Here is a 15,658-nt window from a genome sequence, read left to right on the forward strand (position 1 = left end):
GACAGCAGTGAGCAAGCCTACTCTGCAGCAGCGTACTTTCGTGTTCGAGACCAAGGACAAATTCGATGCGCCCTGGTTTCCTCCAAGACGAAGGTAGCTCCACAACAGCAAACGTCAGTTCCTCGACTAAAGTTGCAGGCAGCTGTAATTGGTGCCCCCTTACGCAAGACTATCGAAGATAGCCACTTGGTACAAGTCGAACGCACGAACTTCTGGAGCGATTCCAGCACCGTTATCTCATGGATCAAGTCAGGTACTCGCCGATATCAACAGCACGTGGCGTTTAGAGCCAGCCTGTCGAAAACCGATGAATGGCAGTGGTTGCGAACGAGAGAAAACGAAAGAAACGAGAAATCGAATGAAACTGAAGAAGAGCTGCGACCAGCGTACGTCTGCAGTCATTTTCTAGCAGTGTCATTGATTGATGTGTCCAGGTTTTCGAAATACGAGCGATTGTTACGAAGTATGGCGTTTATCCACCGGTTTGCTGGGAAACTATTACAGCGTATTGGAAGGCGACCAAGAAGCGACGAAGGCGATATCAGCCGTGAAGATCTGCAGAACGCAGAGGAGTGTCTCTAGCGGATTGCCTCCGATGCTGGACGATCGGGGTTTGCTGCGCGTTGATGGTCGCATTTCCGCGGCAGACTGTGTTCAGTACGATACGAAGTTTCCAATAATCTTGCCCAAATGTCATCCGATCACCAACTTGCTGCTAAACTGGTATCATCGAAAGTTTCGTCACGGCAACAATGAAACGGTAGCGAACGAAATACGTCAGAAGTTCTCCATCCCAAGCTTGAGAGCAAGGGTTCGGTCACTGGAAAAGAGCTGTCAGTGGTGTCGAGTGTACAAAGTAACTCCTGCATTTCCGAAGATGAGCCCGGTTCCTTGGTTTCGTACCACTCCTTTCGTTCGACCCTTTACCTTTGTAGGTATCGACTACTTTGGGCCATATTTAGTAAAGATCGGTCGTAGTGGCGTTAAACGCTGGGTAGCGATTTTCACGTGTCTGACCATCCGAGCCATACATCTGGAGGTAGTACACAGTCTAACAACCGACTCGTGTAAGAAAGAAGTTCGGCGATTCATCGCTCGCAGAAGAGCACCGAAAGAGTTGTACACAGACAACGGCACGAATTTCATTAGGCGCCAGCGGACAGCTTGACGAGGAGATGAGGGAAATCAACTTAGCCATGGGCAGCATCTTTACGGACTCAGATACTCATTGGCGGTTCAACCCACCATCGGCCCCGCATATGGGTGGATGCTGGGAGCGAATGGTGCGTTCGGTAAAGACGGCGCTAGGAGTGCTGCCTACGTCGCGTGAGCTGAACGACGAATCGTTCGCGACATTTCTGGCCGAAGCTGAGCATATGGTTCATTCCCGGCCGTTGACTTATCTACCACTAGATAGTGCACAGCAGGAAGCGTTAACTCCGAACCACTTCCTGATGATCAGCTCTAGTGGAGTTCGCCATTTAGTCAAACCACCGAGGGATGATAAGGAAGCGTTGAAGAATAGTTAGAAACTGATACAAGAAAGGCTAGATTCGTTCTGGAGACGTTGGATTACCGAATACTTGCCGATCTTAACTCGGCGGTGCAAATGGTTCCACGATGTACCACCGATCAAAGAAGAAGCGGTGGTGATGATAGTCGATGGGAAAGTACGGAACCTTTGGACTCGTGGTCGAATTAGTAGAATCTACCCTGGGAAGGACGGAGTTGCGCGTTGCGCAGATGTGGAAACGGCGATCGGCATGCTGAAAGGTAGAGCGGTTTGGAACCTAGCGGTTCTGGATGTGACCGATCATGAGAGAGTTAGTTGTGGAGGGCAAAACAGCGGTGAATTCGGTGCGTTCGGCACGAGGGGAGTATGTAATATACTCCCCTCGTGCCGAATGGCACCGAATTTACCGCTGTGTGAACAGTAACGAAAATTGAAACGGCGCACCCCCCGGCGCGATTGACGTTCAGGCGGGAATGATGTGGGAATATGCTGGTATTTGGAGAACTGTCAGATAGTTGCTTGTGGCTAGGAAACACACATGTTATTGTTTTTTTTTCATTGGTTATGGGTAGCAGCATTATTATTAAAGTAAATTAAGTCCCTATTTAAATTAAGTGCTCTAAATAAATTTATAGCTTTGAGCTAATTCACTGGAAACGGCTGAGTTGGCTACTGGAGTTCCGAAACGCTACCCTCCCATAACACGTTGTTTGTAACATATTGTTTTCCGGGTGGCTAGTTGGGCTTTCATCAACTCCTTATCTCACCGGGAGACCTTCGTGCGCACGTTTGCTTTTACTCTTCAATGCATTGACAAAGCCGAAGTATGAAATTCGGATATATTACATGCATTCAAAACACGTCACACAATTGTTCTCAAAAGTTCATCATTATTATTACAAAACATTAATGAGCTATTGTGGTGAAACGGGATCGTGTCTTTTTTTCATACTATTTTGAGGTAAGTTCCTTTTTCAATTTTGAGCGAAAACAAAACAGTTTCCACTAAATAAACAGCGCTCCAGTTTACAATTTAAGCAAACCGCACAATAACAATAAATACATGCAAACATAAAATCGTAATGTAGTTAAATATTTGACTCTTTATTTGTACACAGTGTACACGAAATTTGAGTCTGATTGTAATATAAATTAAATTAGTTCGCAATGTACCTGTTATTAAAGACAACTATCATTCCCATATATCCCGGTTTCTCTCAACTGCTTATGTTTTGATAATCAGGAGTATAACCACTTAGATTACAACCAGCTAGAATAATATTGTAATTCCATCTCCATCCTATATAACGGCTTTTGCTCCTAGTAAATACCATATATGCCTATAACTTTTTAGTTCTTGAAATAACGTAACTTACATTTCTTGTCTTAACCAGAAATCTTTCGAGTACAAGGCGATTGTTTCATGATACCCGATGTAAATTCGTAATAAAAAAAAAACAAATCAATTGAAGTTTAAAATTATCTGAATTGAGTCAAATGAACAGATAGAAGATTGCAGTATTCAGCAATTTTTTTTTTCTTATAATCTTTTCGACCTCTTCGCTGAAAAAAGCAATTTGGTATATTGAAATTAGAAGCAAAGTTTTTTCATAGCTAACTGTTAGGGGAATTGATAAAAAACCGAAAACGTCGACAGTAAGGCTTTGTTTCACGAAACAAACTTGCTGAAGACGTGGTGCTCCCACAGACCGTTAATATCTATACAAAAAAAAAACAATCAAACAAGCGTAACACTGGAACCTAGATTCATCGCCACAAAAACGGCCATTTCAACTACGATGATACATTGACATTGTGAGGCACATTTTTCAACCACCATGTCACTTCCAAAACGGTTTCTATACATCCTGAGTATTATATTTAATGATCTTTGCAGTTGAAAGACTTGTTTGAACATCTTAAGGGCGCACAGTAATCTAAGCTCGAAATACTACAAGGTATAAAGCCCTAGGGTTGTATGAAATGGTGACGTGGGACTAAACACTGTAATTACTGTAATTACAGACAGAATAAATTCATTTGTTCAATGATTTACGTATTTTAATTCTCATCCTCCCTTAATATTTTTAGAACTATATTTAATTACACTCGAAAGAACCTAATTTACACTTGGTGATGTTGTGCCTGTAGTATTTTTTTATGCTAACAAAACAACATTAACAATTAAGACGAAGTTAATGTTTAAAAAGATTTATTTTTGGTTTTTTGCTTCACAAGTCAGCGAAGACAGCTAATATAAGTATATTATTTTATTCGTAGATTAAAAATAAAAAAATATCTAACAATGTTGAAACGTAAAAATAAGATTCTGAATAGATCTTAGTAAATGGACAAAAAACTCACAAGCAGTCGCCGGCTCTTACTCTTCCATAAATTAGTATTTTTTTAAACTTACTTGTTCGATATTATGTCGGTCACGACTATTTAGTGAATATCGAAAATATAAATTTAATAAAAATAACTTATAACCGTTGCAAAAATGTTCAATTCTTGTTGAGTAATTTATGGTTTTTATGGTAATCATATTCATGAGATAAACTTTCAATCACCATCAGCAGCAGCATTGCAGTTTTGATTGCACGCGAATAGAAGTCGTGCCCGCCTCAATGATAGATGACGAGAAACTTGCGGCGCTCTGCTCCACATATACTCTACGTTACTGTTTTCTTTCAAGATATCAGGTTGTATTAAGCTCTAACAGCAGGTTGAGATATTGTTCAAGAAAAGGGGTTATTTAAAACTTTTCGAAAAACCTCTACTTTCGAGACATCAAATTATTCTAGGCTCATGAAAGCAAACATAAATTGACCTATTGGGACGGAGAGACTCTTTAATTTTTTTTTTTTTTTTTGATATTGATACAGAGAATATCATAGAGAATAGTTGGTGTCTATTCATGTCGTCTGTGCTAGGAATTCTCGCATGTGATGGAGCCATTTTTCGCGTAAATTTGTCCTTGACACTTTTTATCGATTTTTACCGCTTTGCAATAAAAAATAATGATAACTAGCATATTACAACATTTAATCTATTCAACAACATATTGGTTATTGTTATCTATCATATGGTTATACTGTTATTATCGTTTGACGCAAAATTTGACAGTTTAATTTTCAATTTTACGGAATGCATACCAGTATAGAAATCAAAGACGTAGTCCCACGTCAAAATCGTGGTCTAACACTGACTGATTTTACGTATCCAAAAATACATAAAATTAGTTTGATACAGTCAAGTCTAACTACGATTTTTCGAGTTTAGATCACTGTGCGCCCTTTAGTTATTCAAAAAAGTCTTTGAACTGCTAAGATCATTACATAAATACAATACTTGGGATGTGAATAAATCGTTTTAGAAATTGATTCATGACATGGTGGTTGAAAAATGTGCCTTACAATGTCAATGTGTCATCGATGAATCTAGGTTTCAGTGTTACGCCCCTATACATATAGGGGCTATAGATATATATATATATATATATATATATATATATATATATATATTTATATATATATATATATATATATATATATATATATATATATATATATATATATATATATATATATATATATCTATATTATATTTTTTTATATTATTTATATATATTTTTTTTTTTTTTTTTTTTTTTAAGGGTGCCAATCATCGTACGGGAAAAAAGATACCAGCAAATTTCCAAAACCGCTATACAAAATGTTCACCTGCCCGAAAAAACACCCTGTGCAATTTTTCGGTTTTCAAAAGAGCCAAACTTCAATCGCTTTGCGCCACCCCATTTTGAGTCCGATTGAGCTGAAATTTTGCACAGGGTGTTTTTTCGGGCAGGTGAACCTTTTGTATAGGGTTTTTAAAAATCACTTCACTTTTTTTTCCATACTATGATTGGCACCCTAATTGATGTATCGATACATCATTGATATATATATATATATATATATATATATATATATATATATATATATATATATATATATATATATATATATATATATATATATATATATATATATATATATATATATATATATATATATATATATATATATATATATATATATATATATATATATATATATATATATATATATGCGGTCTTGGTTTCCTTCCTTCAAAACTTAAAAAAAAGGATCGTGCAGAAGCTTTCGCCGCAATTTTTCTCAAAAAAACTGCTTTCGATAGTTTCCAGATACAACAGATATACCTAGTTTTATTTGGCTTCAGTGTTTTGTTAGAAAGTTAAATTTCTCAGGCTCGATGATCTTAAAGTTAAGGTATGAGCATTCGTCACAAATTTGTAAAAATACTAATGGAGGTGGTGTAGAACATGGAACAACAGTCAGATTTATGTTCATTAGGGTAATGTTTTCATAAATGTACCAAACAAATTCTGCAAGTCTAATGTTATCAAAAGTAAATTTATAATGTAGAACTTTGAACATTTTAATATTTTTTCCTCAATGTCAACATCGGGTATATAAACAAATCACCTTTAATATAATCAAATGTATTTCACGTGAAATAATATTTCTCATATTCAATTCTTCCAGATTTCGTGTGTTTTGTCATTGGTTATGCAACCACAGTACTTTCGGAAACATTATATTAGTTTGCATCATGTTCTCGTCAGCAATGTTGGCAGCCGAAGATCCATTAAATGCCAACTCGGAGCGCAATCAGATATTGAACTACTTTGACTATTTCTTCACCTCTGTGTTTACTGTTGAGCTTCTGCTCAAATTGATTGCATATGGGTTCCTATTTCACGACGGTGCATTTTGCCGTTCGGCATTTAATTTACTGGATTTATTAGTAGTTTGTGTATCTTTAATCTCCATGTTCTTTAGGTAATGAACGTTGCAATCTATAAGAAATTTGAAATGATAGATATTAATATTTTTACAGCTCTGGTGCCATTTCCGTAATAAAAATTCTTCGAGTGTTGAGAGTGTTGCGGCCACTACGTGCTATCAACCGTGCAAAAGGACTAAAGGTAATTTTGTGCTAACATGTTTTAGTACTAAACTTGTGCAAGGGTAGAGCACTATTTATTAAATGCCTTTTTTTAAATCACGCATAGTCAAAATTAGTTTTAAGCAAGTTGATCCAATTGGGTAACACAGTCTGACAAGCAATCATCCGTTATATATTTTAATTTCGTTTCGTTTCTCAGCATGTAGTACAATGTGTAATTGTAGCAGTTAAAACAATCGGGAATATTGTTTTAGTAACTTGTCTTCTGCAATTTATGTTTGCGGTTATAGGAGTACAATTATATAAGGTACGAAAGATTTCAGATAGCTATGAAATGTTTGGTTTTATTTGTGTTATCTCACACATTGGAAATAGATTGATTTTAGCTTTTGTTAACATTAACTTAGATAATTAATAAAATACTACATGAGTTTCAAAATTAACTTTACATTATAGAGACCTTAGTATATTACTATATCATCGAATGAATTGCGTATAGTATTGTAAAATATGAACAATAATTTTATTCAGATCTACGAAGAGAAAATAATTGCACAAGAAACTAGGCGTCATTCACAAATTACGTAACGCCTCTTTTTTAAATTTAGTTTTGGAAAGCAGATGTTTAATTACCCCTCCCCCACCCAATACTTGTGTAAGATTTTCTTTCTAAGAAAAAAATTTTTTTCAATTTACAATTTTGTATGTATAGTGCATTCGTATAGAATGGAAAACATCATTTGACGAATTCAGTTCATATCATGTTAAAGTAATTAAAACTGAAAATAAAGTAAGTAACATAAAGTTTATAATCAATCCGCTATGGACAAGACAGTACCATTCGCACTGTCTTGCAAAACAGTTGCATTTTACCAACAGCTCGAGGCTCAGTGTTAGACTACCGAAATTATCCGTTTCCAACAAGTATCCTGTTTCAAAGAGTACCTGTTGAATCACTAATTAACAAATATGTTTGGAAGGAGAGTTTAATGTGTAAACTTGTTCCAATATAACTAATTTGAGTGGAATTTATAGTGAAGTGAAGGTCAGGTGAATTTTTCCTGAATTGCCGGGACGAATTAAAAAAGCATAAAAGATTTCTTTTCTCAGTAATACAGAAATTTCCAGTACTCACACTGGATTTGTTTTTTACGCCATTGATGCGTCCGCGCAAAAAAAAAGATCGCGTAAAAAACATCACGTCATTTTGACTAAATCTTTCGCTATGTAGTGTGTGTATGTGTGCGTGAATTTGTGCATGTATGTGTGTGTATCTGTGCATGTGTGTGTATGTATGTGTATGTCTGTTATATCATGGTTCAAATACAGAAGTTTCCCATGTCACTTATCGCGTTATTTCAAGAAAATCGCGCAAAAGTTCGCGCAATTTTAAGAAAATCGTATTAAAGGAAATTACGTAAAAAAAAGTCGCGTTACAAACTAATTCAGTGTAATAGGTACGATATCCTTTCATTCATGGCCGACTGATTGAGAATTTTTAACTTCTCATAATATTATTATGAAGAAGGCGAAAGTTCCACCAATTGTGGTAGTCGTTGCAAAATTTAAAGCTTTTCGTTTATAAATTTCATTATTTCTTCCAGATTTGAGAGTTAATTTGCAAATTGGCCACCAAGGGGTAGTTCGTATCTTGGTCAAATCTTCTAAAGGTCATAAATATCTTTTACAGTATTTGACCGAAACGATGTACAAATTTTATTTCCACGATATCAAACTCGAAAGATCGTTTAAGGCTAAGTCTAACAGACCGTTGATGAAATTAAAGATTATTTAACAGAGTTACTTGGTTCTCCCCCAAATGTATAATTCTGACGAAACGAAAGGCAAACTTGAAAACCAATGACACTGGTACACATGAAAAAAAATTGGTTCGATACCAAAATAAAGCAAAAAACCCAAATTTAATCCATCTAGTGGTGAGACCCCGCCTTTTCTTTTTGAACTTATTATTTGTTTGAGTAGATTCACATGCCATCTTCAATTAATTTTTCTTCTATTAATGTGTCATCGATGAATCTAGGTTCCAGAGTTACGCCCCTATACATATAGGGGCTATATATATATATATATATATATATATATATATATATATATATATATATATATATATATATATATATATATATATATATATATATATATATATATATATATATATATATATATATATATATATATATATATATATATATATATATATATATATATATATATATATAAATATTTTTTTTTTTTATAAGGGTGCCAATCATCGTATGGAAAAAAAGATACCAGCAAATTTTCAAAACCGCTATACAAAATGTTCACCTGCCCGAAAAAACACCCTGTGCAATTTTCGGTTTTCAAAAGAGCCAAACTTCAATCGCTTTGCGCCACCTCATTTTGAGTCCGATTGAGCTGAAATTTTGCACAGGGTGTTTTTTCGGGCAGGTGAACCTTTTGTATAGGGTTTTTAAAAATTTTCTGGTCACTTTTTTTCCATACTATGATTGGCACCCTAATTTATATATATATATATATATATATATATATATATATATATATATATATATATATATATATATATATATATATATATATATATATATATATATATATATATATATATATATATATATATATATATATATATATATATATATATATATATATATATATATATATATATTTATATATATAAATATATATATATATATATATATATATATATATATATATATATATATATATATATATATATATATATATATATATATATATGCGGTCTTGGTTTCCTTCCTTCAAAACTTAAAAAAAAGGATCGTGCAGAAACTTTCGCCGCAATTTTTCTCAAAAAAACTGCTTTCGATAGTTTCCAGATACAACAGATATACCTAGTTTTTTTTTGGCTTCAGTGTTTTGTTAGAAAGTCAAATTTCTCAGGCTCGATGATCTTTAAGTTAAGGTATGAGCATTCGTCACAAATTTGTAAAAATACAAATGGAGGTGGTGTAGAACATGGAACAACAGTCAGATTTATGTTCATTAGGGTAATGTTTTCATAAATGTACCAAACAAATTCTGCAAGTCTAACGTTATCAAAAGTAAATTAATAATGTAGAACTTTGAACATTTTAATATTTTTTTCTCAATGTCAACATCGGGTATATAAACAAATCACCTATAATATAATCAAATGTATTTCACGTGAAATAATATTTCTCATATTCAATTCTTCCAGATTTCGTGTGTTTTGTCATCGCGTTACAAACTAATTCAGTGTAATAGGTACGATATCCTTTCATCCATGGCCGACTGATTGAGAATTTGTAACTTCTCATAATAGTATTATGAAGAAGGCGAAAGTTCCACCAATTGTGGTAGTCGTTGCAAAATTTAAAGCTTTTCGTGTATAAATTTCATTATTTCTTCCAGATTTGAGAGTTAATTTGCAAATTGGCCGCCAAGGGGTAGTTCGTATCTTGGTCAAATCTTCTAAAGGTCATAAATATCTTTTACAGTATTTGACCGAAACGATGTACAAATTTTATTTCCACGATATCAAACTCGAAAGATCGTTTAAGGCTAAGTCTAACAGACCATTGATGAAATTAAAGATTATTTAACAGAGTTACTTGGTTCTCCCCCAAATGTATAATTCTGACGAAACGAAAGGCAAACTTGAAAACCAATGACACTGGTACACATGAAAAAAAATTGGTTCGATACCAAAATAAAGCAAAAAACCCAAATTTAATCCATCTAGTGGTGAGACCCCGCCTTTTCTTTTTGAACTTATTATTTGTTTGAATAGATTTACATGACATCTTCAATTAATAGAAGAAAAATACACCTTGATAATTTCTGCTGGATTTATTTTTCACTCTAAATAACGAATTTCTTGTAGCCAAATGTAAAACTACACCAAATATTTTGGAAGTAAATATCATTCAATATGAGAATTTGTGGAACAGTATTATACCCAGAGGCCAAAAATCAACTTCAGACGTCATTTTAAGTTTTTGGATAGTAGCTTCCAGTTTTATTACCCAGGAGAAACTGGCAACAAGGCCAACTGGATGATGTGCGCGATTTTGCTCTTCATATAAATTTAGTAAAAAAGTTGTTTCTTCGCGAGAAAAATTAATGTGATTGGTCAAAGTGTTAAGTTTAGGTTCTACTGCTACCCGGAAAAGTGAAGCGTATATCGTGAAACAGATAAGAAGCATTTTTATTTGCTGTGTTTTGTTTGTTTTTAAGTCGTACCTCAGAAAGATTGAAAACAGATCGAAAAAGATTGGTTTCGAGATTTGGTCTTGGGCTAATTGAAGAGATTTTGAGCGCCATCTACCTTCGGATAGAGGGGCAAACAGTAGAGGCGCTCAGTGAAGGGTTGCCATATGGTTTTCGAATCCATCTTTATTATATTTTCTGCGTGTTCTCCTTTGAAAATTTGACAGTTTCAGCTACAGAAGGCAGTCTACCGATACATCTTATTGTATTTTATAATTAATTTTAAATTAATCTCACATCATATGAGCATCATTATATAAATAAATTATAAATCTATATTGTTTGGATGACTTCATACGGTGAATGGTTGCGCTTCAATCTTGTTGTAATAACTTATTTCAAGTCATGTTTTTAGTCATGTTTTCAGCTGCAGAAAGCAGCACAATAACAACTATTGATATGTCGTAAATTAGAATAATATAAATTCATCCATTTCAGTTTAGCACAACATAACTGACAATTTCCATATGTTTTTCGAATATCAATTTTTTTTTGCGTTTTACACGTTGAAAATTTTAATATGTTACGATCTCTAAGGATTTCAAACAGTAAAAAGTGGTGCATATCTTTGTATTCGGATAACCTTTTTTCTCAAGAATACCAACAAACATATTTTCTGCAAAATATTCAGCATAGGAGGGATGCACAAAATCTACCTATCTATCTTTATTATTTTTTGGCCAACTTTTCATATCTGTATGAAGAGCTTGAAGAGTCTTGCGTAACTTTAGTTATATTGTTGCTGTTTTTTTAAATTTCTCTTCAAAATATCTTTTCAATTGATATTCAACAAACTTCCGATAAAGATCAAATATACTACTAATTCCTAAATCATACAGCTCGTGTTTTTTTTCACTCTCAAGATGCTTTTTGCAAGCAAATGCACGCATCATTTATCTTCATCCGATTCGAACAGCGATGGCCAAACGAGAGAGAGTTTTATTTTTTCTGAAGCTTCTAACAGGCGATGGTCAAACGAGAGAAAGTTTTATTTTTTCTGAAGCTTCTAACAGGTCGTTTTTGAAGTTCTTGCAGTGTGTTTAAGGGGCGTGGGCATAAAGCATGATCGGTTTTATGTGTTATGTGTTCGATGCTTAATTTTCTTGCGTTGCATCTTGTGTGCGCAGTTAATTGACGTCGATACCTTAAACATCCTGCCTGCGCTGCTAGTTAGCCGTTTCGCAGTTTTTCGTTCGTGTTCTGACCGGACGATTACGGACGTTTTGTCCAGTTTTTGCCCTTGTTTTATGATTTGTGCAGCTTTTGAACAAATGTTGAAACACATAGACAATTTTTATTTGATTATGTTGAAATCTTGTCAGTCGACATGACAACTAAATTTTTATTGCGATTATTTAGGCATTTTGTACCACAACTCAGAGCTCTGTCTTGTTCGATATGCATATTTGCATTTACATAAATTTTCGAGCTATGAGTTACCAGTTTTTATACTCAGTAGGTATCTTAGCTTAATTATCCGAGAAGTAAGAAATAATCGGCGCGAAACACCGTGTCCCTGTGCGAATGCGTCGGTAAGAGGAAATAGAGCAGTCGCGCAAACGCGTCTTGGGTGAGCTTTACTCATTTAACCCTCTAGTACCCAAATTAATTTTTAGACGGACTTCGAAAAAATCACTATTAAGCCTCATGAACATTTTTTAAGTTTCTTATTGAAGCTTTTTAGAGGTTCGACTGAAGACCGCCTAGAGGCGGCACTGGGCACTAGAGGGTTAAGGATTTTCGGTGTGTTCGACTTCCGAGGTGTACCAAATCATTTATTTGAAGACTGCCCGCCCGTTGGTTCTATTCCAGCACGTTGCGGTTGAGAGTAGGTTTTGTTCGTTCGATAAATATCGCAATAAATTAATTATTCGCGACAAAAAAAAATTGAAATAATCGCGACAAAATATCGTAATTATTCGCAATAAATATCGGGGTTATATTGTTTGGTGTGATACAAATTGTTACGATTTGTAGGTTGCCGAACATAACTAGAATTTTCGATTCTCGTGTATGCAGCGATCCTAGCGCGGTTTTATTTATATCATATCCTGGTGGCCGGTTGCCCAGAGACCGAGAAGTAACCAAATCGGGTGCGAATTTATGTAGAAAAGATCGTACCATCTACCTCGACGGATTCATATCAATTCCTTTCCATCAACACTAATTCCTTCCTTTGGTACTTGTGGATGATGCAGAGAATTCCTCGGTCTCTAGTAGCAACAAGTATTGAACTAACACCCGATATTCCGATATCCTTACCTCTATTGATCTGAATTGGGCGTGGCCAGCTACGGTATTGACCAGTGAAAAGATAGATCACCAGGAATTGTACACTGAAAATTGCTAGGCACCATTTTGACGGTTCTTTGTGTAATTTCAGCTGATTCTGGCCAACCGCGAGCAGCACACGGGCGATCTAATATGCTATGCTGCTATAATAGTAGCTTCCAGTTTTATTACCCAATGTGAGTTTTTCAGGAACCGGGATAATAATGCTTAGCGGTCGGGAATCAACTCTTCATTTTGATATCCGATTTTGCAACTTATGGTTTCCGGAAAACAACCTTAAATTGCCAAATTCGATCCAATAAAGGTATATTCACTCTTTGGGTCCTAGAATATTGTTGTTGTATTTAAAGTAATAATTGAAGTGTAAAAAAATGACTCCTAATTTCAAACACTTTAATCTCGAGTAATACCGGGAACGATCAAATAGTACAATATATTTTGATTAATCAATTTCGTTTCTTTCCATAACTTTTGAACCACGTATCAAATTGTTAAAAATTGTAATTTCTACGTTTGAGAGACAGTTCGTAGTTATGTTCAAATAAGACGTGTAATCTTTGAGTTAATAGACTTTCGATGTTTTCAGAGTTTATTACATAAAAGTTAAATTAAAGTCCGATTATAATTAAATGAAATGACAACCAAACCTTTCTTTAGGCACCAAGGTTCTTGAAATTAATCCAGTCATCTTTGGGAAAACGAATGAATTTGAAAAGTCATCGGAACATGTTTTCTTTCACAACTTTTGAACCACACGCCTAATCATTATAATATTCTTTAGTTAACCCCTTAATTAGCCCGTTAATTTGAAACCAATATTGTTCAAATCGGTTGTGTAGTTTGTGAGATAATGAAGTTTCGTGATTTTAACATTCACAGACAAAGTTACGGTCCGATTACAATGAAATTCAATAGGATGTTATGAGGCCGCTAGACCTTTTATTTGACACTAATTTTATGAAAATCGGTTCAACCATTTCTTAGCAAAGTGAGTGAGTTTAATTATTCTTCGGATTATGTTTCTTTTCATAGCTAGATTTAACATTTTTGAAAATAACTGGCAAAGTAAGAGTCCGATTGCAAAACAAATCAACAGGATCATATGGGGCAACTAGACCTTCCACTTGACACTGACTTTATGAAAATCGGTCCAGTCATCTCTGAGAAACATGAGTGAGATTGAACAGTCTCTAAAACACGTTTTAAAAGTTTTTCAGGCAGCCCGTTCATTCAAAACCGTTCCGTTCAAATCGAAAAAGAAAAAAAAAGAAAAGTGGGTGAGGATAAAAGCTGCACATACACACACATACACACACACACACACACACACGTACACACACACATGCACACACACGCACACACACACACACATACAGAAAATGCTCGTCGAACTGAGACGAGTGATATATGTCATTCCGCCCCTTGGAGCACTTTTATATCTTCGGTTTTGCAAGTTATTGCTATACCTTTCCAGGAAAAAAAACACAAAATATTTAGAAATAGTACGTGTTTTATTTAACGTACGAATAAAGTGGGAAAACTTTGAGAGACACGACGGAATCCATAACATCACGCAATGCCGGAATTGCCAAGCCTATGGTCATGTAACTCGTGTAAATTGAACCCAAAATATATGGTTCACAAGTTTGACAGATTTGATGGTGCCTAAAGTGTAGTTGCAATAATTATCCATCATTGAATCAAATATCGCTTTTTGTCCTATTGTGGAGCGTTGTTTGGGATTTGAAATTGAAACAGATATTGGTGTTTCATTTATACCCGATATGTGAGACAAACCCAAAATGTAATAGAAACTGTTAGTTTGTAATGAGAAAGATTTCAATTCGACCCCGTTAGGTATTGAAATAACAGAAATTATAACAAAAATGTTTCTACTAGTATCAAACCCAAAGTATCAGCTGTAAAACAAAATAGGATAACATATAGAACAGCATAATAGAGCAAGATCGTGCCAAATGACTTATAGTCGAATATCGACCATTTTTGATTTATGAGCGGGGGCCTAGTGTGGTTGGTAATGTCTCCGCCAACCACGCTCGACGCCTGGGTTCGAATCCCACCACCGACATAGGTGTCGATGGTTGTGAGGTGGCGTGATCCACTCACAACCAACCCAACTGGTCTAGATTCAATCCTAGCCGACACCGGGAGTTATTCTGAGGCGAAAAATCTCTGGGATCACGCCTTCCATCGCATGAGGAAGTAAAGCCGTTGGCGCCGGTCCGTTAATAAACGGGTCGTGAGTTAGGGTCCTGGGTGTGAAGTCGCCTCCCTGGGCGTCGGTGATTGGCCACAACAGTGGCGGAACTAGACCGACGGAAAATAAGCGAGAATAAAAAAAAACCATTTTAGATTTGAATGAAACTTTGTACACGTATTTGGCTTAGCAAACTGAGCATTTTTCACAGATGGAGAGATTTTTTACACCCATGAGTAACATTCTAAAATAGCGTATGCCTTTTGACATAGGTTTTATTCGAAGCATTGTAGCCCAGAAACCGTTGGTTGTATCGAAAAACTGTCTGAGAATGAGTTGTAGGGAATTAA

General features: G+C 35.0%; 1 protein-coding gene across 1 annotated transcript in view; it reads left to right on the plus strand.

Moving 5' to 3' along the window:
* Window positions 1-15,658, plus strand: part of LOC129720825 (muscle calcium channel subunit alpha-1) — a 1,271,065-nt gene that overhangs the window by 808,667 nt on the left and 446,740 nt on the right. The window contains exons 12-14 of the mRNA XM_055672633.1: window positions 6,082-6,378; window positions 6,437-6,524; window positions 6,705-6,812. Of these exons, the coding sequence (XP_055528608.1) occupies window positions 6,082-6,378; window positions 6,437-6,524; window positions 6,705-6,812 (493 nt within the window). The remainder of the gene's footprint in view (window positions 1-6,081; window positions 6,379-6,436; window positions 6,525-6,704; window positions 6,813-15,658) is intronic.

The sequence above is a fragment of the Wyeomyia smithii genome, chromosome 2, assembly GCF_029784165.1.
Source record: "Wyeomyia smithii strain HCP4-BCI-WySm-NY-G18 chromosome 2, ASM2978416v1, whole genome shotgun sequence".
Taxonomy (NCBI): domain Eukaryota; kingdom Metazoa; phylum Arthropoda; class Insecta; order Diptera; family Culicidae; genus Wyeomyia; species Wyeomyia smithii.